The 24,007-nt window shown below is 33.7% G+C and overlaps 2 protein-coding genes across 3 annotated transcripts in view; one reads left to right on the top strand and one right to left on the bottom strand.

Moving 5' to 3' along the window:
* The window catches only part of LOC136042589 (uncharacterized), a 478,776-nt gene that overhangs the window by 319,438 nt on the left and 135,331 nt on the right, over positions 1–24,007 (bottom strand). The window lies entirely within an intron of this gene.
* The window catches only part of LOC136042507 (sialin-like), a 36,053-nt gene continuing 24,900 nt past the window's right edge, over positions 12,855–24,007 (top strand). For both annotated transcript variants that reach the window (XR_010621339.1, XM_065727471.1), the window contains exons 1-3: positions 12,855–12,938; positions 20,919–21,075; positions 23,545–23,778. Coding sequence is in view for 1 of the 2 variants with exons in the window: in XM_065727471.1 (XP_065583543.1) it covers positions 12,919–12,938; positions 20,919–21,075; positions 23,545–23,778 (411 nt within the window). In the remaining variant the exon portion in view is untranslated. The remainder of the gene's footprint in view (positions 12,939–20,918; positions 21,076–23,544; positions 23,779–24,007) is intronic.

Below are 24,007 nucleotides of genomic sequence, written 5' to 3'. Positions count from 1 at the left end.
TAGTTTTGTCTGACATCTACAATTTTTTTATTAATAACGTATTGGCCTGTCGCTGGTTATTCCATGGACATTATGCAGGTTTCAAGGTGGTGGGATTAATATTTTGCGGTATTTGATATTTTTTTAAGATTATGATGATTTCCTTGTAATGCAATCTACGTAAACTGACATTTTTGGGGCAAGCCAAAGCTATCGCTCAACAATCAGACAGATATACTTTGAAGATAAAAATATGGACTCTTAAACATATATGGCTAATCAAACTGTACGATTTACATAAAACACTGTAAAATGGTCACTATTGAAGATCAATGACCTTCCCTGAAAAAATAAAACAAAAAAAACATTCAAAGGAGAAAAAGAGGGCCCAGGGGGTGCTTTTTTAATACTTTAAATTTTACAATAAGAAACGTTCAAGCAAAGGCCTGCAACGTAAAAGTATTCCATAACTATAAGTAAACCATAAGTATTCAAACTATACTCTCCTGCAAAACCGTGTCGTTTTTTCCTTTTTAATGGTTATGACAAGAGTCATTTGTTCAAAATATGTATTGGTTTTTTTTTTCAGCAATAGCACAATCAAGGCTTGTAGCTTTGAGGGTTGCAGGGTGTAGTAGCTCAACTCTTACTTCTGATAATTTCTCTTGTTCATAGTTTGTCAAGACCAATTTCTAATTGTTAAGGTTTCAGTTTTCCATTTCTAAAAGTTTCTGTTCTTTTTCAGCTTGGGAAATTAATAAGTAATTTGCTGCAATTACTTATTGCTGCAAATTTATGCCAGTGACATTCTTTTTACGAGCTGTACTCGGTTCTTTTAGGTTTTATTTTTCAGTGCGTGTTTTTATTTAATGTTTTAGCACAGTAGTCTAAAATAGTTTCTTTGGAAAACTATTCTGATTAGCCCAAAATTATTCTAATTTAATTAAAAAATAACAAAATGATTGTAAGCGTTAGGTTATTTATTTGAAATTTTCCGGCCCTTAAATTTGCAAGTTCGATGCAAGTGCCCCAGGCCCCGTTCCCACCTAAAACCACCTTTGAAAATACCGAGGGAGAAGTCGAACTTTTTTGGAAAAAAGAAGAAAATTAAAAGTGAATAGTGTTGGCCAAAAAACATCAACTTTGAAGGAGGAAAAAAGACGAGTAATCTGTCAAGAGAGAGTCAACAAAGATACTAAACGAAAATGATCCAAACATCAAAGTCGTCATAGAACTTGGAGCAACAGATAACTTGCAAGCTGAACACATCACCAAAAATTAAATACAGAGAAAAAAGAAGTATGTGGAGAAACTAAGAAACAGAATATGAGCACTTTGAACAGAAATTAGAGCGATTAAGGGCAAAACAAAAAAAATATGGCTACAAAAATAATTGATATTGTGAAAATATGCTCATTGAGCACAGAGACAATGTAAAAAAGACTTAAACTGCAAAAAAAGAAGAAAAAGACTTAAAAATTAGTAGAGACAGGCGGATACTCATACCGTTTAGATAGATACTTTAACAGACTTCCAGGGACACAGTATTGAGTTCTTGATCCACTACAGCAATTTTTATGGCACTTGGTATTAACCAAGTGACCTATAGCAATCGCAAATTCTGTCGGTCTGTCAGTCCCGGTTTTGCTACTTTAGGCACTTCCAGGTAAGCTAGGACGATGAAATTTGGCAGGCGTATCAGGGACCGGACCAGATTAAATTAGATTAAATTAATCGTTTTCCCGACTTTACCATCTGGGGGGGGGGGGTTCATTTGGAAAAAATAGAAAAATTGAAGTATTTTTAACTTACGAACGCTTGATCAGATCTTAATGAAATTTGATGTTTGGAAGGATATCTTGTCTCAGAGCTGTTATTTTAAATCCCGACTGGATCTGGTGACATTGGGGGGGGAGAGTTGGGAGGGGAAACATAAAATCTTGGAAAACACTTAGAGTGGAGGGATCGGTATGAAACTTGGTGGGAAAAATAAGCACAAGTACTAGATACATGATTGAAACAACCGGAACGGATCCGATCTCTTTGGGGTAGTTGAGAGGGGGGGGTAAATTCTGAGAAATTAGAAAAAATGAGGTATTTTTAACTTACGAACGGGTGATCGGGTCTCAATGAAATTTGATATTTAGAAGGATATTGTGTCTCAGAGCTCTTATTTTAAATCCCGACCAGATCTGGTGACATTGGGGGGGGGGGGGTGGGAGGGGGAAACCTAAAATCTTGGAAACCACACTTAGAGTGGAGGGGTCGGGATGAAACTTGGTGGGAAAAATAAGCACAAGTACTAGATACGTGATTGACATAACCGGAATGGATCCGCTCTCTTTGGGGTAGTTGGGGGGGGTCAAATTCTGAAAAATTAGAAAAAATGAGGTATTTTTAACTTACGAACGGGTGATCGGGTCTCAATGAAATTTGATATTTAGATGGATATCGTGTCTCAGAGTTCTTATTTTAAATCCCGACCAGACCTGGTGACATTGGGGAGGGAATTGGAGGGGGAAACCTAAAATCTTGGAAAACACACTTAGAGTGGAGGGATCGGGATGAAACTTGGTGGGAAAAATAAGCACAAGTCCTAGATACATGATTGACATAACCGGAACGGATCGTCTCTCTTGGGGGGGGGGGGAGTATAGTATGATTACTATAACTTACTATAACTTTTATAACTTACTAGTGGGTGATCGGATCTCAATGAAATTTGATATTTAGAAGGACATCGTCTCTCAAAGCTCTTATTTTAAATCCTGACCGGATCTGGTGACATTGGGGGTAGTTTGGGGTGGGGGGAACCTAAAATCATGGAAAACGCTTAGATTGGAGGGATCGGGATGGAAATTGGTGGGAAAAATAAGCAGAAGTCTTAGATACGTGATTTACATAATTGGAACGGATCCGCTCTATTGGGGGGGGGGGTTAATCCTGAAAAATTAGAAAAAATACGTATTTTTAACTTACAAAAAAGTCATCAGATCTTTATGAAACTTATTTATCTCTTATTTTAAATCTCAACCGTATCCAGCGTCATTGGGGGGGAGGGGGGAAATCTTAGAAAATACTTAAAGCAGAGAGATCAGGATGAAACCGGATGGGAAGAATAAAAACCTGTCTAAGATACGTGACTGACATAACCGGACCGGATTTGCTCTCTTTGGTGGAGTTGGGGGGGGGGTAATTTGGAAAAATGAAGTATTTGTAACTTACGAAAGGGTGACCAGATCTTATTGAAATTTGATATTTAGAAGGATCTTGTGCTTTAAAGCTCTAATTTTAAATTCCGACCAGATCCTGTGACATTGGGGGGAATTGGAGGGGGAAACCGGAATTCTTGGAAAACGTGAAATTGGGGTATTTTTATCTTACGAATATGTGATCGGATCTTAATAAAATTTGATATTTAGAAGGAATTCGTGTCTCAGAGCTCTTATTTCAAATGCCGACCAGATATTTTGACATTGGGGGTAGTTGGAGGGGGAAATCTTGGAAAACACTTGGAGTGGAGGAATCGGGATGATGCTTGGTGGATAGAATAAGCAAATGTCCTTGATACGTGATTGACAGAATCGTACTGGATTCGCTCTCTTTGGGAGAGTTGGGGGGGAGTGGTTCAGTGATTTGGCCTATTTGGTGCTTCTGGACGTGCTAGGACGATGAAAATTGGTAGGCGTGTCAGGGAGCTGCACAATTTGACTTGATAAAGTCGTTTTCCCAGATTCAACCATCTGGGGGGCTAAAGGGAGAGGAAAAATTAGAAAGAATCAGGTATTTATAACTTACGAGTGGGTGATCGGATCTTAATGAATTTTTATATTTAGAAGGACATCGTGACTCAGAGCTCTTATTTTAAATCCTGACCGGCATTAAGCCTCTTATTTTCTTTGTTAAATCAATCTATTTATTCATAGAATTTTGTTAGAGCTCATACCGTATGATCTCTTGGCTCTTCTCGCCTCGTCACAAGTGCCATATGAGCTCTTAGCTCTTTTTCTAGAATAAAATGTTCCAGCATATCCATATTTGTAATTATTAATTCGAATTACATTCTTGAAATCGGGTTTGCTATTTTTTATGTTTTTATAAGATTTTTCGCCAGTCAAAACTCTTAACATCAATGTCTATTGACTCCTAAAGACGAATTAAAGAAGTGCATCCATTTCTGGTTGACCCTCCTCCTCCATGGGGCAGACTAAAAATGCGTAAAGTGGGCTTGCTTACAGGTAACATCACCAATAGAGCGAAGCGTATTAGTCCATGAGCCCCGCGGGCAGCGGGGCGAGGTCCGTGTTCTATGTTTATTTAATAAACCTTTTTTTTTCTTTATTTTTGTTTTATCACTCTTTTTTGAATAAATATAAAATACAGAAGCAGTATGTTGCTGCAAGAAGGGTTCAATCCAGTCTCATGAATATAAAATGTTTTGCGCTGCACGGGATTTGTGAAAAGGTTTATAAAATATTTTATAAACTTTTATAAAATATAACTAACGGGCAGTTGGTTTTGGGTATAATGCTATTATATTTATTATGCGTTGTTAAAAAACTTATGTATTTACATGTATTTTTGTTATAGAAGTGATAAAACATACTGAAGTTGAGCAGTTCTATTCGCTTGTTCGTTTTCTTAGAAGAAAATTCTAGTGGAACTTAATTTATTTCTATGTCATAAAAATGCATCTAAAGATGTTTTCCCCTCAAACTTTGTTTTATTCTAACTACTTTTTACTGTAGAATGCTGTCTTTTTTAATGGAAATTCGATAGTAGCTAAGATATTTATCCCGTAAATAATATTTACTTTTTTATCCTTTTTTTAATATTGAAGGGTGTATTGTGATACAATATTTATAAGCCTCGTGTAGTTAGTAACAACGAAGACTTCAAGCAATTTTTTTTGTGGCTTTCTTAAAAATCTACATTTCGGCAATAAACCTCGTGTATGTGGTTAGCAACAGCCAAAGAAATCTTTTTTCCTTAATTTTTTTGTGGCGTTCTTAAAATTAAATAAATATCATATATAAACCTGTATTACCCTCTTGTAGTTAGTAACGGCTTTTGCTTTCTTAATAATCCGCATTTCGGCACATTCAGATTTGGAAAAAAATAAGCTGGAAACCCTTAAACTTTTTTTTATGATTTACGAAAAAGTTTATAAAATATGCTGTTTTGAGTAAATGGAAGGGATGAAATATACTAAAGTTGAGCGTTCGATTCGCTTGTTTGTTTTTTTAGAAGCAAATTCTGGAGAAACTTTGTTTATTTGTCTCACAAAAATATCTCAAATGATTTTTTCCTCAGATCGCATTTTATTTTACCTGCGTTTTAGTGTAAGGTTTAATGGAATTTTTAATGGAGGATTTTAGATACCTAAGTTAGATACCCTATAAGTAAAAGCACTTTTATTTTTCATTTTTCTATTTTTAAGCATATTGGTTTTTCAGGTGAGTTTTTGTTTATCATTATTATATTTTATATTGAATGGACACGCTTGCGTAAAACCATACAAAATGCATATATTCAATTGTCAAAATTAAATATACGAAAAAAAAAGTTTTTTAATCTTCCAGAAGTTAGTATTGGCGATTGGTAAGCAACGGGTAGTTAATAATATCGAAAAACCCTAAAAGGTTTTTATTTTTCGGCTTCCTAAAAATTTGCATCTTGGTACGGTCAAGTTTGAAAATATCTCAGCTTGATAACGTATAAGAGAATTTTGTTTTTTCTTTCCATTTTTCAAGCATATTAAAGGATATATAGTTACGGTTGTTCTGCTATTACATTTATTTTGCATAGGAACTTTCGCTGAAAAGCTTATTAAATATATATTTACATTTTTTAGTAGATAAGATAAAAGAAAAGCGTTTGAATCGCTTGTTTGTTGTCTTAGAAACAAATTCCGGTGGAACTTTTTTTTTACTTTTGTCTCTCAGAAATATGTTTAAAGGATGTTTCCCCCTCATTCTTGTTTTATTGTAACTGCCTTTTAGTCTAAGATGTGGCTAAATATTTTTTATGGAAGCTTGAATATATCTAAGCAAGATAATCTAAATTTTGTATCTATTTATCTTAATATATCTATAAATATAATATAAATTTTTCTTACCGTATTTCAAGCATATCGGAGGGCGGGCCTTTATGGATTATTGCTATTACATTTCATTTTGCATCAAAATACTTGTTAAAAAGCTTATTAAACGTGAACTCGGGGTTTTTTGTTTTTGTTGAATAAATGTTTTTTTCTTTAGAAGATATTTCTAATTATTCCAGAAGAATAATATAGACCGCTGGTAGACAACGGTTAGTTATAGCAGCCGAAAACTAAAAACAGATTTGTTTCCCCACTTTTCTAAATATTTGCTTGTTGAAAATTTCCGCCTTCCCTGCTACGGTGGTTGAGCTCTCAGCACGCGAGGTGAATTTTTTTACTTTTTGAAAAATCAAGTTCAAAATATTCTCCTAATTAAGCCTCATGACTCCTAGTTCCCTTGGTTTTGTCTCATATGTGCTGGTTGAGCCTCACGACAGGAAGGGTTAGAATTACTCCAGTAGCTCTATCATGTACTTGTGCCCTCATTTTTCTTTATTTTACTTAAATTACTTACTTTTATTTATTTTACTTACATTTTACTTATTTACTTATGTTTGTGCACTTAAGTAGTCATTTTTATTCATTTTACTCATTGTACTCATTTTATTTGACAGGCCAGTTTGGTTCATCGCTGTAGGCAATGTTTTAATACGGCACTTATGTACTGAAGTTGATGTTTTTTTTTCGTATACAATGTAGGCTAATTGACTTACGGCAACAAGTTCGCCAGTTTTTTATTTTGTAAGAGTTTGATTGATAATAAAGTACTACTCTATTTGTTCTCTTCTTAAAAACGTTTTCCAAAATTATAGTTGTGGTAAATCTATCGTCTTCTGTATCGAGTCAAGGGGATCGAGTTGAAACTATAAGAGATTTTTGCTGGTGACGGGGAGGGCAACGCGGCTCTCATTTTTGTCTTAGGGGACGAAGCAATTTTCAGCCGATCCTCACAAAACAGCACATGCTATCTTACTTTTCTTTTTTATGTCTGTCATCCGACAGGAGTCACCCTCCTCCTATGAAGTAAGCCACAAAAAATGTGATTAGGAGACAAATATCTAATAAAGAAATCTTTTTCAGTTACTAATTCGTTTGAAAGAGAGATTTAGTTTTTCATTTTGGGTTAAGTAAGGACTACACTAGGATTGGCTGTTCAACATATATATTTTTTTTGTAGTTGTTTGCTTAGTTTGTTGATGTTTGAAGGGTTTTTTTTCTGCGTATTTATTCAGTTATATTGTGTAGCTAATTTATCATCAATTGTTTTGTTTCGTTTGTTAATGTTTGTTTTGTTGTTTGATGTCTGATTTTATTTGTTTAAAATCAGTTGTTTTGTTTTGCTTGGTGATGTTTTTCATTTTCGTATTTTATATACTCCTCAATTTTGAGAGAAATAAATAAATGAAATATATTATATTTAGTGCAATTTTCTGGCCTTCAAGTTGGATAAATGTATATGATAACCAGCGATCTATGTCGACAGGAAAAGTACAAGGGTGCAAATTGTACAGAAAAAAGGTAGCACCACTATTTTTTCTTTAATTCATCGAAATTATAGTTCTTGTTTAGCAATAAATTAATATGGTTCAATTAAACTAGCTATATTCTAATCCAAAAATGAGCACTTTTCTTTAACGGAGTAAGGACTTATATGTACATTGTGCAAAATCTTCCTTACATAATGTTTGACTCGTAAATTGCTGATCCCGCCCACTTCTGTGTACACTGTGCAGAAAAAAGACACCACAAAATGTTTTTTTTTTAATGCTTTGACATTATAATGCCCTGGATACCCCTCCCCCTCCACCCGTTGTCGTCTGTTACTGTGGATGAACTTTGATATATCAGTTAAACATTGCTCAAAATTACATTTTTGTTTCCAACGGTAAACTCTAATATTAAGTAGATGGTGATGAGTTATGTGAAACGCAAAATTAAATAGGTTTCAAATCTTCTATTATCATTATGTGACAGTAAAGCTAAACTTACCAGAATAAGACTATTCTACAGATAACATATTATGGCTGTTCTGGGAAAACACCATGATCTTAAACCTGTTTAGTTATTTAAGAGGCTATGCTTTTTTCATGTCATTTTTCAGAGGGACAACCTTTCGCAGTGTTCAACCTTTCGCGGTGTTCGTTAGGTTGACAAGTGGTGCTTACAAGCCAAACCTTTGAAATTCCAGGAGCCAAAGAATAAGCTAAAATTAATTTTCTGCATGTTTATCCTTCCACTTTTAGAATATCAATGTCCTCTTTGGCGTTTCGCTTTAACAAAAGAAGAAAGTGAAGAAATTGAGCGGTTTCAGAAGAGATCGCTGCAAATCAACTACGGAAGTTTCCCGTTGCCTTGCTCTTCTTATCTGGAAACGTGTAAACTTGACCCCTTTTATATCTATCGCAAGAAACTGTGCATGAAATTTGGCTCAACCCCCTCCTCCATCCCATTTACAAGAATTTCTTCCCGTATTCCTTTGTCCCTCTGAGATCCCAAGTCCCCAGAGAAGCGGCCGTGAAAGTTCCAAAATTGACACTGGTTTACTCCAGGTCAGAGAGCTACTCGTGAAACTTTTGATAATGTTTCATATCTTGACCAATTTAAACTATTATAGTATCTTTTATAGTTTTGACTAAAACTTATAGTTGTGACCTTTTTATAGTATTTTATTTATTCATTTTTTACGTAAAGATGCCATATTTGGGCGTTGCCTATGAATGTTTGAATCTTGTTTTCCAATAAATAATTTGATTTTATTTTTATTAAAAAGGGCGTTACAAACCATCAAAGCACAATCTAACTGAATATAGTCCATCTCTATAGTTACTCATCTTGAAAGGAAAGTGAATGTAGGCCTGTATATTTGAACTCTGCACCCAATTGAGGCTGGACACACGAAGGAGGATAGTATTGGGGAGTATTTGGAAGACATATTTATGCTTAATATAGAAGAGTAAGTGTACACCAATATATAGTTATATTAACCTCTTCCCAGGTGATAGTGCATAAGAACAATTTAAGTAGTTTAAATTATTACCACTGAAGGTGATTATACTTTTTTTATGATTGACTCATGTTTTTTAATTTCTTTCGTAAACATTTTATAGTCGCGGCATTACTCTTTGACTAATTCGCTTTTCATTATGGCTACAGGAACCCAGACTTTGTATAAATGTATATCCCTTATTAAAAAAAATAATAAGGGGAAATAAAATGTATCCCCTTTTCCCTTATTAACGTTAATTTTACAAAATTATGCGAAAATGAGAGGCAGGCCATCTTTAATCTTTTTAGATCTATCGATGTTCATTGAGAATCATAAATTCGTCATTTAGCCCAGAAAAGATTTTAAATACCTTAAGAGGAAATATCGGCGACTATGGGAACATATGGTGCATACATATGAGGAGAACTTACCTCATGATAGTTAGTGATGCAAAGGAAGAAATTTCCTGATAGGCTTCATCTACAAAGACGACCTTGTATGAGGAATAGACAAACCGAGAGTCGAGTGTTTCTTCATAAAACTGAAGGTTCTCTCAAAAGTATTTGGCAACGTGTTTCGAAAGTGGCAACAATGGGGGTAGACAAAAGTGAGTAACTTCGTGCATTTGAGGGTTAATGTACACTTCAAATGGCCTGGAAAAGAAAAGTTTCCCCCCTTTAGTTTGCCCCATTTGGTAATTTTTTTTTCAAGAAATGAAAAGAAAAACGGACTAATTTTTTCTTCCTATTTTCGAATTTACAAAAAAAAACAAGCTTTTTCAGCCCCACCACAAATACAACTCATCCAAATAGGGTGGGGAACTGATAAAAGAGGATAATCAAGTTCGTTTCCTAGAAAAAAAAAAAACAGCCAAAGCTATCTAATGTTACCCAGAAAATCATAAAGTTAATTATTAAAGCCAAAACGAGATTATTAGTTGTGTAGATTTTTCTATCGATTTTTTTTTACTTGGACCTAAGAAAAAGAGTCTTTTACCTAAAGAGTATAATAGGTATATTTCTGTACGTTTTCTAAAACTAGCCTCTATTCAACACATGAACCAAGCCGTATTTTATAATCCTCCAAGACACATAAAAACAAAAGAATTTGTAAACCTTCAATAAATTTTTGGACAGATCCACAACAAATTAGATCCTTAATTGAAAGCCAGATTTTGATACATTAAAATATAAAGCTTGTTTTTATGTTTCTAGTTCTCTTGGTAACAACACATTATCAGTGGTGCCAGTAGATTTTAAATCCAAAATGCTTCGTTCTGTCCCAAATTCTTACCTTGTCATTTTCCCATACTCATTGAATCTTACCCTACAAAGAAGAGAATTTCAAATACTGAATTTTCAGGAATCAAATACTGCGGAGATTCAAAAGAAATAGACGCTAGCATTGTCACATATTATTGGTGTTGATTGAGTAGAGAGGGAAGTGTCTCCCATGTATTATTTTTTCCAGGCAGTTTTTATGGAAAAGACTAGTCAGATAGACTTGGGGGAGGGCAAATTCACCTGAAAATTGAAAATTCAAGTTCCATTTCCAAGGCTATAAAGTCATTGCCTGGCTAGCAGCCCTTTCTGCGATTTTTTGTTTTACCCTCAGACACGACATGAAACCAAAATTTCGGCATAGCCATTTTTTTTAGAATAGTTAAGAAGTCCGATATCTACGTTCACAGACAGTATTATACTAGAAAAAGGTGAGCATGTTTAATCTTAATTGTCCTATTAGCTAGAAACTTGCGCAGATCGTTCCCTTGTCCAAGAAGACCAGAATTTTTGTTGGGATTGTGGGTGTTACGAGATACAACACCGCACCAAAATAGTTTTGGTCTCTGATAGGTTCAAGACTTACAGTAGCAAGTACATGGAGCAAGGGAGCCCTAACATAGAACAGTGATGGAACGGACTATTGCAGGCGTTGTTCCTCAAAGTCCGGTTACGGTCTCGGCAGTTGGTTTGCTAAGCTGTTTGACTCTGCATTGCCCTTGCTAAGAAATGTATTACACCGGTTGTCATGGACACTACATGCGCTCTTGGAAGGATTTAATAGAAAGGGCTTCACAAAGTATCAGGTCCGTTGCGCAATCCCACGGTAAGCAATTTAAATCACGACAAAACGGGAAAGGTTTAAAAAGGACTAGAAACACTTTATCACTCGTCAATCTCAAGTCAGGTTAGAAGCGTAAATTATCCCTCTTGTTATTCCTCTATATATAGGTGGGGATAAAAATGTACTTCTTCACTATGTTTCTTTTCATTATCTTTTATTGCTTCTTTATTCTTTATATCTTTATTATCTGTGGTATCCAGATTGTTTTGGGCATCTAAATGGGAATTAAAACTATGTTGCCTAAATATATATGGTTTTGATAGTTGAATGGACTTCAAGTGGAGTCAAGATGTTGGTTTTTTTTAAACGATACTGGTCAAGGGGTTTTAGTTTCTTTTTGTTTGTCGTTTTTGTCTTTCTTGGATTGTAATCCGAGTCGATCGAAATGCAGGGTAATTGAATATTTCTTTTTCTTTCTCTTTTTCATTTTTTCCTTTTCTTTTTTTTCTTTTTCCACTCCCTTTTCGTATTGTTTTTATTTGTATGTGTACTGGGGTTGTAAGCCCAAACAAGCTGTGAATCGGGCAATTTGGTGGTTTGTTCTGTTTATTTATATTAATAAACCCATCGTTTTCTCTCTTTTCAAAGAAGAAAAAGGAGTAAAAATTGTTAGATCGAAAAGAGATTCTTTTCGCAGAAATGGCACATCTGCCACATAAAGAACCTCGTCCTTCAGTCATCTCATCTCTAAATCTTTTCAATGCAGAAAATGTTGATGTAAAGGTAAGACATGGTTACTATGAATAGTTTTATCCGCAACAATCGCCCTCTGAAAACATACATTTTCAAATTTATTCCAGTGAAGACTATTTTATAGATTTGACTTTCACATTTATAGATTTACATGTGAATTCTGTTGCTTTGGCAATTGAGAAATTAAGAGCTGGTGGAAATAATATCAAACTGCTTTTTCCACATGCAATCACGAATCAACGACAATTTTCTACGGGATCACGTACCTACACCGAATCGTCACTTATCAATGGCAAAATTCCTCCAAAACTTGCTTTGGCCTTTGTAGAAAGTGCAAGCGCGGTCAGATATAGTTCTGAAGCATGGGCGCTCCAAAAAGTGGACGAAGATTTGCTGGATGTTTTTCAGAGAAATTGCTTACGAATTCTCCTGGGTACCCGGCTGACTTGCCGTATTTCAAACAGTAGGCTGGACAAAAAGTGTGGTTATATCCCGCTTTACTGGGCTATAATGGAAGAAAGGTTGAGAAGGCTAGGGTACGTTCTATAGATGAAGGATGACAGATTGCTGAAGATTGTCCATTTTGGTCAGCCCTCTAGAGCTAAGCGGAAAGCAGGTCGTCCTCGTTGGGGGTAGGTCATAAAGGAAGATTTAAGGGAAATATAAATTTTCTGATAGGGTGTAAAGATGGAAGTTTTGAAATGATTGGGATGGAGGAGGAGTGTGCGTAGCTGTGTTGTCCTCAGGGGGCTTGGTGCTGCGGTAAGTTGTTAGTAGTAGTATTACTAGTAGTAGTAATACAGCATTAGAAGGGTCGATTAGACCAGCTATACTTTTCCCTAAAATTCAGCTAATGAGCGCCCAAGGAATGAAAACAGTAAAACTAGCGGGATATGGGGCCAAAAATTATCTGGCTAATCTTTACCGTCTTTTTTAGTAGCTTCGGCTTAATTTCCGATTAATTTTTCGGCCATTGGGAAAAAGCAAAAAATTTAAATTGCATTTATGTGTTGATAACTCATCAATTCTTGTAATGGAAAACATTCAAAATAAGTATGAACCCTCAGTTCCATTCTTAGAAAAGAATGTAAAATTATGTGTCAGTCTAGAAAAGATATTAGGCATCATCAGTCTGGGAGGATAGGCTAGTTTCTAAATTTGATAAATTTATGACAGTTCATAAAACTGACTTACCATTAAAGTGAACATAGCCCACCTCTCGATGCCTTTTTTATATTCTTTACGAATATAATAATCGCTTTTATCATAAGTTCAAATTTAAGCACTTTCTGAGCTCTTAAAAATGACCTAAATATGGGGTATAAATAGGTTTACCAAACATTGGTCAGTTGTTCAAACATTGGACAAACATTTAAGTCGGTTATATGAACTGTCATAATTTTACTGTTAATTTAAGCTAGGCTATGTTTCAAGAGAGACATCTGATAGAAAATAAAAGTTAGGTTAGCCTATATCACTTTTTTGAAAATTCTAGATGCTTAGTTTGCTGCTGAGGTTAAACTTTAAATTTGGGGCTTTTTCTTAGGTAAAGTTCTAGTTTAGCCACTTTTTAGTATTTTGGAAAGGGGTTAAGAAAAATAAAACTTTCAGGGATAGATCTATAGACTAAAGTAGCTTATATCCCAGGAAGATATTTTGAAATATATTCCTCAATTGCTTCTCTCTCTTCAGGGCATTGATTTTTGATGACCTTACACAAATCTTTGTGTTATAAATGCAAAACCTTAAAAAACAGATCTTTTTTTCAATAAAGTATGATTTATTTTGAGCTTCACTACTTTGCTCCATACCAATTTATGAGGTTTCAAGATCTACAAATACATCCCTAAATCTAGAAGAAAACCATTAATATGGTTTAAGTTCTATTCAAATAACAGGAATATCATTTTCAGAACTAAAACCAGAAGAAAAGAAAATAATAACTGAAAATTAAGGCAAATATTGTTTTGTCAATTTCAATTCCTATAAAGTAGGCCAATTTTTAAGACATAGAAATCAGAAGAGGGTTAATATAGAAGATTGGCAATACCATCCCAGAGAATGATTTTGACTATGGATTCATTACTGAAAGGTTCATTTTCCCTCATAACCCTTTTCCAAGATATCAAAAAGTGGATAAACTAGAACTTACTAGTGCAGTACCTTAAACTTATTTTTGATTTGCAGCCTTCCTGTTTTGTCAGTAAAATGTCTCAAAGACAAAGAGTCTATTGGCAAACTCTCCAGGGCCAAGATCATCAAGATCAATTAAGAACTTTGGGTAAATATTAAATAATTCACATAAATTACTTTGAATTAAAGTTTTGAGGAATCTAAAGATTTCTCTCTTTGAAGCACCATGTTAAGGATTGAAGACATTTTCAATATTATTCAGTGACAAGTTGGAGTTGGATGATCATTAGCTCTCCAGTTGAGTGTACACTCTCTAAAGGACCACTCAGCATCCAGCCATTGTTTGAAAATGCCAATGGGTTCAGCAATAAGTATGTCTTGAGAGAGTTTATTCTAACTATTAACAATTTTTGAGGAAAAGTATTGAGTATGGTCTCTGGATAGGGTAGACTGCTTAATAAGTTTCAGATGATGACCTCTAGTTCTTTAATTAGGACCAACAAAAGGAAATAATGCTAGGAGAGCATTATCCCTCATTAACTTTAACAACTGACTTAAATAAAGACTAAATTTATAGTTAGTCTTTGATTTAAGTCAGTTGTAAAAGGTTAGGATGGCATCTCCTCTTTTTTTCACTATATAAGTATTGGGAGTTTCAGCTTTGCTAGTCTTGAAGGGTAGGAAAGCTCCTGTATGCCAAATATCACTGTAGCCAGAGCTGTCATGTATGGGGGGAAAGGGGGACACCCAAATGTTTTTGGTCACTTGGTAAATAAAAGAAGTCAGTAAAATCATGGTGCTTCACACCACAATTTTTCTGATGCCAGTAAAATTCTTTGTTCAATAAAGACCACAAAAATACTGAACTGTCATCTACAGAAATTTTGAACTGGTTTGGTAAACACAGGAGTTTTACTGACTCCTGTCATGGTTTTACAGATGAACAAACTGAAACAAAAAATATCAAATATTAGTCCAGTCCTTAAGAACAATTTTTGGTCAAGTAGTTTATAACTTAATTAAGCGATACTGAATTTTTTTTTTCATCTTGACTCAAAAGGGAGCCTGAAAAAGAAAAACATCAAATGTTAGTCTTATGTTTAGGAACATTATTTCTCAAACACTTTATAACTTACTTATGTCAAACCAAAGTTTCTTTCTTTTATGTTGACTTAAAAAGAGAATCTGATAAAGAGAAATATTAGTGTCAGGCTTGAGAACAATATTTTTTCAAGAAATTTATAACTTATGGGAAACTGAAGTTTTTTCCATGTTGACTGGAAAGGGAAGCTGAAAAAGAGAAATATCAAAGTTTAGTCATATGTGTAAGAAAATTTTTTTTCCAATTATTGAGAACTAAATCATATAGAACTGAAGCTTCTTTCTTCCACGTTGACTCAACCTGAGAACCTGAACAAGGGAAATATCAAATTTTTGTTCCATCCTTAAGAACAATTTTTTTCAAGTAATTTATAACTTACTTATGTCAAACTGAAGTTTCTATATTCCATGGTGACTCAAAAGAGAACCTTAAAAGCAAAGATTTCTTAGCACATGCTTAAGAACAATTTTTTTTCAAGTAATTTGTACCTTACTTATGTGAAATTGAACTTTTTCTCCATGATGACTCCATGAAGGGAGCCTGTAAAAGAGAAATGTCATATGTTAGCCATATTCTTAAAAACAATTGCTTCCCCCAATAATTTACAACTTACATAAAAATGAACTTTCTTCTATGTTCACTCAAAAGAGAACCTTTAAAGAGAAATATCAAATACTAGTCATGTCCTTAAGAACATTTTTTTTTCAAGTAATTTATAACTTACTTACGTGCTACTGAAGTTTTTTTTCTTCCATGTTGACTCAAAAGGGAACCTGAACAAGTGAAATATCAAATGCTAGTCTTATGGTTCCAACACATTATAACTTTCTTACGTTAAACCGAAGTTTCTTTCTTCCAAGTTGAATCAAAGGGAACCAGAAAAAGAGAAATGTAAAATATTAGTCATATCTTTAAGAAAATTTTTTTCAACTAATTTATAACTTACTTATGTGATGCTGAAGTTTTTTCTTCCATGTTGACTCGAAAGGGAACCTGAAAACGAGAAGTCTCAAATATTAGAAACATGCTTAAGAACAATTATTTCAAGTAATGTATAACTTACATGAAACTGAAGTTTTTTTCCATGTTTACTCTAAGGGAAAGCTTAAAAAGCGGAATGTCAAATATAATGATTTCTAACTTAACTGAAACTGAAGTTTCTTTCTTGCATGTTGACTTTATAGGGAACTTGAAAAAGAGAAATGTCAAATACTAGTCACATGCTTAACAACATTTTTTTTTCATATGATATATAACTTACCTATGTGAAACAGAATTTTTTTGAAAAAATGAAGAAGAGAAATATCAAATGTTAGTCACGCCCTTAAGAACAGTTTTGTTTCAAGTAGTTTATAACTAACCAATGTCATAGTAAAGCTTTTTATTCCATGTTTACTCAAAAGGGAACCTGAAACAACAAATATTCAATATCAGTCAAGTCCTTAAGAACAATTTTTTTCAAGTAGTTTTTAACTTGATTATGTGATACTGAAGTTTTTTCTTTCATGTTTGACTCAAAAGGGAACCTGAAAAAGACAAATATCAAATATTACTCTTATGCTTAGGAACATTATTTCTCAAACACTTTATAACTTACTTGCGTCAAACTGAAGTTTCTTTCTTCTATGTTGACTTGAAAAGAAAATCTGAAAAAGAGAAATATTAGTGACATGCTTAAGAACAATATTTTTTCAAGCAATTCATAACTTACAGGAAACTGTAGTTTTTTTCCTTATTGACTTGAAAGGGAAGCTGAAAAAGAGAAATATCAAATGGTAGTCATATGCGTCAGAACCATTTTTTCCAATTATTTATAATTAAATCGTATAGAACTGAAGTTTCTTTCTTCCATGTTACAGTCTGAACGGGCAATGGCCCATTTGTGCATGTGTTTTGACAATTCATAACTTTGGTATTAGTTCAGAAGGTCCTAGAAGACTAGGGATGACTTAAAATCAAATCAATTCAAGTAACCCACCTGTTCAGTAGTGTCTTCACTTGGCACCAAGCTAAATAATGTAAAAAAAACTATATTAGGCTCGTAAAATAGCCAATCTTCGTCTAACTCCTTCTTTCAATAATAGGCTTAGGTCTAGCAAAAAGCCTTTCATCTTACCCCAATGAACGGAGATCCTTTTACTTGAGTCAAACTTTAGTCACAAGTTTGCTAATATCTAAGGATTTTGGTTGAGATATGCTAACAACTTCATTATGAGTCAAATAATTTGGTTTGCAAAGCTGTATCCAGGGAGAGGGGGCTATCAGGTTTGACCCCCCCCCCCCCCCAAAGTTTTGTCTGACTCGTAGAAACGTAATAAAATGCATATGAACAAATTTTGTATGTATTTTAAAGTTTTTTTAACCCCTCCTCCGGACACAAATCCTGGATACGCCCTTGGCGGTTTGTACTGCACATATCCGTATGAAATTATAAAATTTTAGTCATTTTTCTTGAATAAGAAATATCAAACGAAATCTGATAAAATATGTTCATACAGGTTATTTTCATGGATCTCAAGTGCATTAATTGCACAGAATTCTGTCAACTTTCTATTCGGATAAGATCTATTATGTCCCTGCTTTTTTAATTGAGTTGAATTTTAATTATTTGAAATTAGTTTTAATTAGTTGAATTTTAATTCAACTACAGACTAGACTTAAAAGTTACTAATTATTTTACAAACGCAGAACAGAAACTCCAAATGGGTGGATTATTTTTGTTTTAATTCGATGACGTGGAACAAAGTTCTGTCAGAAAAATTAATGATCAATAATTATGATCGCGGCGCAGAATATGCCCACCAACAGAGAAATTTGCCAAATTCCAAACCTAAAGTTTTTTTTCCAAATACTTCGTTCTTACATACTCGAAACTCAACTTTCTTCTCCTGCTTTGACTTAAAAGAGAACCTGAAAAGAAATTTTAAATAATTACTAAAACGCTGAAGTTTTTTTTCAAATGATTGATAACTTACCTACTTTAAACGAAAATTCCTTCCTCCATGTTGACTCAAAAGAGGACCCGAAAAAGGGAACTATCAAATATTACTTTTGAATGTGTTGTTGTACTTGTATCTGACTTGTAACTTTCTCTTCTAGGAATCGTAAAAAACTGAAGTGACGAGAATATTACTTCTATATATATATGACTTTCTTTTCAGTATGACGTAATCATATTTTTGAGTATCATGTAGAGAGCTTGACGTCATTTTTTCTGTCAAATAGTGGTTCTAATTTGATTGTGATATCTCATTATAGCTGAAATCTGAAAAAAATATCTGTATATTTTCTACACAATTTTTTCCAAGTAACTTATAGCGTTCTTACTCAAAACGGAAATTTCTTCCTCCCTTTTTGACTAAAAAAAAACTGAAAAAGTGATATTTCACATGTCGCTCATATGCTCATGCACAGTTTATTTTTACAAGTAATCAAATAAAAAACAAGTTGTGAACTTAAAACGAACAGAAATTATTCGGTATATGAGGGGTTTGCCCCCTCCTCAATGCCCCTCTCTTCACACTAAAATTTTTAAGAGCTTTAAAAAAAATTCCTGATTTAATTACACGGCCCTTGTGTTTCAGGAATCGTTTTTAAAGAATTGAGATAGAAGGTTGGACTTTAGCATAAAGAGATTTCTCCCATCCCTTGATTTCAAAAATAAATTTATATTTAGTGTTTTCATGGAAAAAGGAGAAAAAATTGCCCCCTCCTATAGGATTGAAGCGCTTGGGAAGGGAATATTTTAAAAAACAAGTCTTAGGCCTACTTCATAATGTGTGGAATAATTGTAGGTAACACATTTTGACTGCAGCTTCACTATAGTTTATACACCCCCCCCCCTAGCATGAAAATATATAACCCAAATTATATGTTTCCCGTGTATTTTGCCATGCGTAATTCTTGTTTTAACCTATTGAAATTAAATAAAAATATATTAAATGTTTAAGATATTAAAGATAAACATTAAATAAAAAAAACAACTTTTTTTATAACAAAAGTACACGTTGTCGGTGTCATATGACACTTTATGATTGCCTTCAAAGCTCAAAATTAGCTAATAAATATGGTTTTAGAGGTCACAAACATCAAAAACAAGAAGAAAAATAAGGAATTCTTTTCGTAAGACGGTGGAATCCTTATTTGAATGAATAATTCGGCCCTATGTCCAAGGGCTGTCTTCAGCGTTTGAATTTCTTCATGAGTTTGAATTTTCTTTGGCTCAAGAGTTCTTGAGGAAAGAATAACAACGGCCGGTCCAGGAGGGACTTTTCGAGTATAAACAGGGCTAGTCATCGAAGATTCGTTTCGTAGATTTTCCAATTTTTTTATTAAGTCGTTCCCTTGGTAAGCGAAAATCATGACTAAATAAATTTCTTTCCAATCTAGTAATGTGGCGAAAATCAACAGAGATTTGCAAATTAAAATTTTTCGAAAGATGTGCTCTCGGAGGAAATAGTGTATCTCTTTGGTTTTTTGTCTTTAATAATATGTATTACTGTTTTTAAATGTAATGTATCAGCAAATTGCTCTTCTTTCCGGGTATTTAAGTTTAATCTGAATCTTAAAGACTTGGGAATAAGCTTTTCAATTCAGAAAGATTCCAAAAAATTCTTTCGGTTAATAACATTAGCGTGTTTTTTTTTTTTGCCTAAACTAATAAAATAAAATATATCATTGGTCAATTGTTCCCCATAAACCAGACGAAAATAACGACAAAGACCACCCTGCCTTTCCATGGTCTTTTCTCACATGTGGTAGCCACAAAAGACCATTTTCTTTTGAAAATGAATATTTGAATATTTATTAATATTGTAGCAAATATTAATAAATTAGGAAATATTTGTAGAAATAGTTTTCAGAGGCGCCATTTATGCAATCACCTTGTACCCAGAACGATCAATATATCAGCTTCTCGGGAAAGGGAAAGAACTATTAAAGTTTAGGAGGCATATTTAGTAAACCTTTAGTAAAGGTTTTGGTAAAACTGTGTACTTTTTACAAAAAGGGAAGAAAAGGGGCCTTTACGAAAAGGAAAGTATTACAGCTCGCTGTTAGAGTCGGGTCAATTATGTTTAAAGTTTCAAGCGTCAGAAAGGCCGTCCTTTTACTCTTCATTGTGCCAAGATCCTACATCTTTTGACAAAGAATGCTTAAAAGTGGAATCTTAGGACTAAGATCTTACTTCTTATGCAGTTCTTTTGCAAACATTTTTCATCATTCTGCTCTGATCAGTGGTCTAAGAACAATGATGAGTATATCATAAAAGTTCCCTCATCGTTGTTCTATGTGGCAGAATAATGGCGTTCTTCACACTTTTTTCTTACAACAGTGAGCTGTAAGATGTTATAACAAAGATAAGCAAAAGAACGGGAATCTTTGCAGAAAGATGTGAGATCTTAGAGCGAAAAAGCGGCCCTAGAGTTGGAGTCGGTGTATTGAAAATATCTGGAGTTGGAGTCGGTATAACTTATAACTGACTCCAAAGTTCTAGCTGTTACGCCCTTATAATTTTCTTGCAATAAATTGAAAGCAGCAAAGTTAAAAAAAAAACAGCTCAAAACCAAAAAATAAAAATAAAAAATGTGCTGCAACGAAGTGACAAATTCTACTATTTTGCGCCGCAAAAAGAAAATATTTGTCATTCGACAAATTGAAAACCCTACTGCAGCACAATTTAATAAAATCTAAGACTAATAAGGTTAATTGTATTAACCTTATTATGTATTTGTTGTATTTATGTTGTATTTTTGTTGTAATGCTTGTATTTATGAATAGTTTACAAACTTTCGTTATAGGAGCTCAAAGTCACTGTTAGCAAGGCGTTATCAGATAGCAATACTTTCATTTTTTGGTTTTTTCAATGTCTATGCCTTGCGTGTAAATTTAAGCATTGCTGTTGTCAAGATGACTGAAGAAATCGAAGCTGAAGATACTCATTTAAATAACTATACAGTAAGCTGTTTAATTGTTTATTTCAGATATTTTAGTTGAGTGTTTAAGTTCTAAGATTTATTTCAGTTATTAATGGTATTGATTAGATTATTTAGTCTTGAGCGAAAACGGATAGGAATTAACTTGAATAATCAAGTAGAACATAAAATGAAAAGAAGCTACCCCAAATAAGGGTGGAAATCCGGTCTCCTCGAAACCCCTACAGGCTAGGGTGTCATTTGTGCTTCACAGAAAACAAATTAATGGGATTTCTAATAGCTTACATTTTGAATTATAGGCTAGTACTGAAATCCAAGAACTGAAGGACTATTATAATAACGAAGGGTTTTCCGTCTTTTGCTAATTAAAATGTCTGACATCTTCCCCCCGAAAATTCCCCTACAGAAAATTTACCTCTGTTGAAAATCCCCCAACCCTCTATGGAGTAATCCCCTCTTCTCCGCGAAAAATTCCCCTTGAAAATTCTCCCCATATGTAAAGATAAGCAGCTAAAGGCAAATTAAGACATATAAAAAGAATAAAGAATAGAAGGAATTATGGAAATTTTAGCTGTATCCCAAAATACTTGGAGAATATGCAGTGCAGAATCAAACAGTTAGTGGTAACGAATGGTAATCAAGACTCGCCAATAGTTACTAAGACTCTAAAACAGGAATTTGATAACAGTTAATACATCGAAAGACATGATTTTTTTCATTTTGATTCTAAATATATAAACTGCATTCAGTTTAACGTTAGAAATCAACCGCCATGAGCCTTAGAAAATTTGTCTGGTTTAAAAAAAGAATGCACCCCCCCCCCAAAAAAAAAGATAAGCGCAATGAAAATTACACCTTTAGATTTCACATATTAGAGAACCTTTTTGTGGAGGATTGAAGTTCCTATCTTCAATTACGGAGTATCTTTCATTCCATGACAGGTTTCAAGACCGCAGATGCGTGTTTAATCCTTTTTTTTTTAGTGAAATAATTTCAATACTAACATGGAGCAAATTAGTCGGTAAAATTGACCAGCCAGTTGGTGAAACCCATTGACTCACCCCCCCTCCAACATCTTGACTATTGATGCTTCATGTCAATGTTAAGATCAAGTCTGCGGGAAGTAATTCCTTATGATTCTTAGTCTCAGGCTGTTATCTTTGGGCACCTCCAGCATAGGGCAACTCTCCTACGGTTGTCACTGAATTTATAATTTTCAAATTATTTTTTTTTTAACCTTTATCTTGCAATGCTTCGATGAATCAACCCCCCTAAAAACCTGAAAAAGAATTAAAATAAATAAATATTTATAAGATAAACACTATAGGATATTTTGCACCATAGATTCTGCCTCTATTTAGGAGCACAGATAGAATATTCCAAGATTTCTTCTTTTCTTCATTTTTTTGTCATACTCTTTTTTTTTAGTATTTTTTGGAGTATGGGGGATTCGTGGGGGGATTTTCCGAGAGGAATACACCCAGTACTGCTTATTACATTACTTTTTATTCGTTTCTGATGCATTTATGATGGGAAAATCTGTCTTTGTGGGACTGTACATTCAACTATTTTAAATAATAATGCAACGTAATGATGAAGTTTCGCACCTTCATAGAGTCAAAGAATCATAGAATCAAGCTTTTGTAATATCAAACGATTACAAAAAAAGGTAGGTTTTGGTAGGAACCAAAACACTGTAATTTTAGGTTTTATAGTAGAATCAGATTTTTACGTAGCAATTTAGCTACTGCCGTAATATATTGGCTAATGTAGAACTAAAAGTCAGTTAAAGGATGAAATGAAAAATAATGAGGCCTTCCTAGATTGATTTTAACATATCAAAGAAATTCATAGCCAAGAAATAATGAAGTCTTGCTATGTTGATTTCAACATAGCCAAGAAATCTCACCATAGCCAAATAAATATTATTTTGAAAAGAAACCTTTTAAAATCACACAAAAAATGTGTTTTTTTTTTGTTCGTTTTTTCGAAAAAAGAAGCTGAAGCAAAGCCAGAAACTTACGTCAGTAAGGGTCACACACACAGCTTTTTAGCTATGGTATTGGCTGTAGAACAAACCTGTTGTATATAAATTGCAGTGTAACTTAAGAACAAAATAAGGGGTTAAGTTCCAAAGAATCTCTTAAAAGTATATACTTATGACTGTGTTTTAAAAAAGATGTTTGAGGAAATAGCGGTTTAAATAAGTTTTATTTCTTATGCATGTATCTTTTCTATTAGCGGTAAAAATACTTTTTTTTGCTTATGGTGAATACTTAAAAGGTGAATGATTATTCTGTTAAAAATGAAAACCCAGTCAGAATCGAGTTTACATTTTTACAAAGGTTATGTGACTCAGTATGACAGTGCTAGTTTGCAGATGTGAAACTGCTTAAATGATATAGGGAAATAGTGTATTCTTTACTGCTTAACGTCAAATTTTGTGAATTAATTTGTCGTTTTTATATTAATTTAGTTTTTATACTTTTAGTATCGAGAATTTGACTGGGATTCAAAACAACAAGGATTGTTGTTAAGCTCGTTTTTCTACGGATATATTGTCACTCAAATTCCTGGCGGCTGGCTGGCTCCATATGTCGGCGCAGCAAAATTGTTTGGGTTTGGAATTCTAGCTACAGCCCTAGCAACGCTTTTCACACCAGTCATAGCCAGAGCAGGACTAGAAGCACTTATTGCTGTCCGAATTCTAGAAGGGCTCTTTGAGGTATTTGTTGATTTAGTCTGTTAGACTGCAATCCTCGTTTCCACTTCTTTGCGAATATTTTTTTTTTCGTTTAGGCTGCTATCTATTTAGTGCTGGAGCGGAGATATGTCACCTTCAATGGCGGATTAAGTGGGAAAGGAGCGTAAAGCCTCTATATATATATATATATATATATATATATATATATATATATATATATATATATATATATGTATATTTCTTTACCACT

This window comes from Artemia franciscana, chromosome 2, assembly GCF_032884065.1.
Source record: "Artemia franciscana chromosome 2, ASM3288406v1, whole genome shotgun sequence".
NCBI lineage: Eukaryota > Metazoa > Arthropoda > Branchiopoda > Anostraca > Artemiidae > Artemia > Artemia franciscana.
The sequence above is the reverse complement of the archived record's forward strand: the minus strand, read 5'-3'. Positions and strand labels throughout refer to the sequence as shown.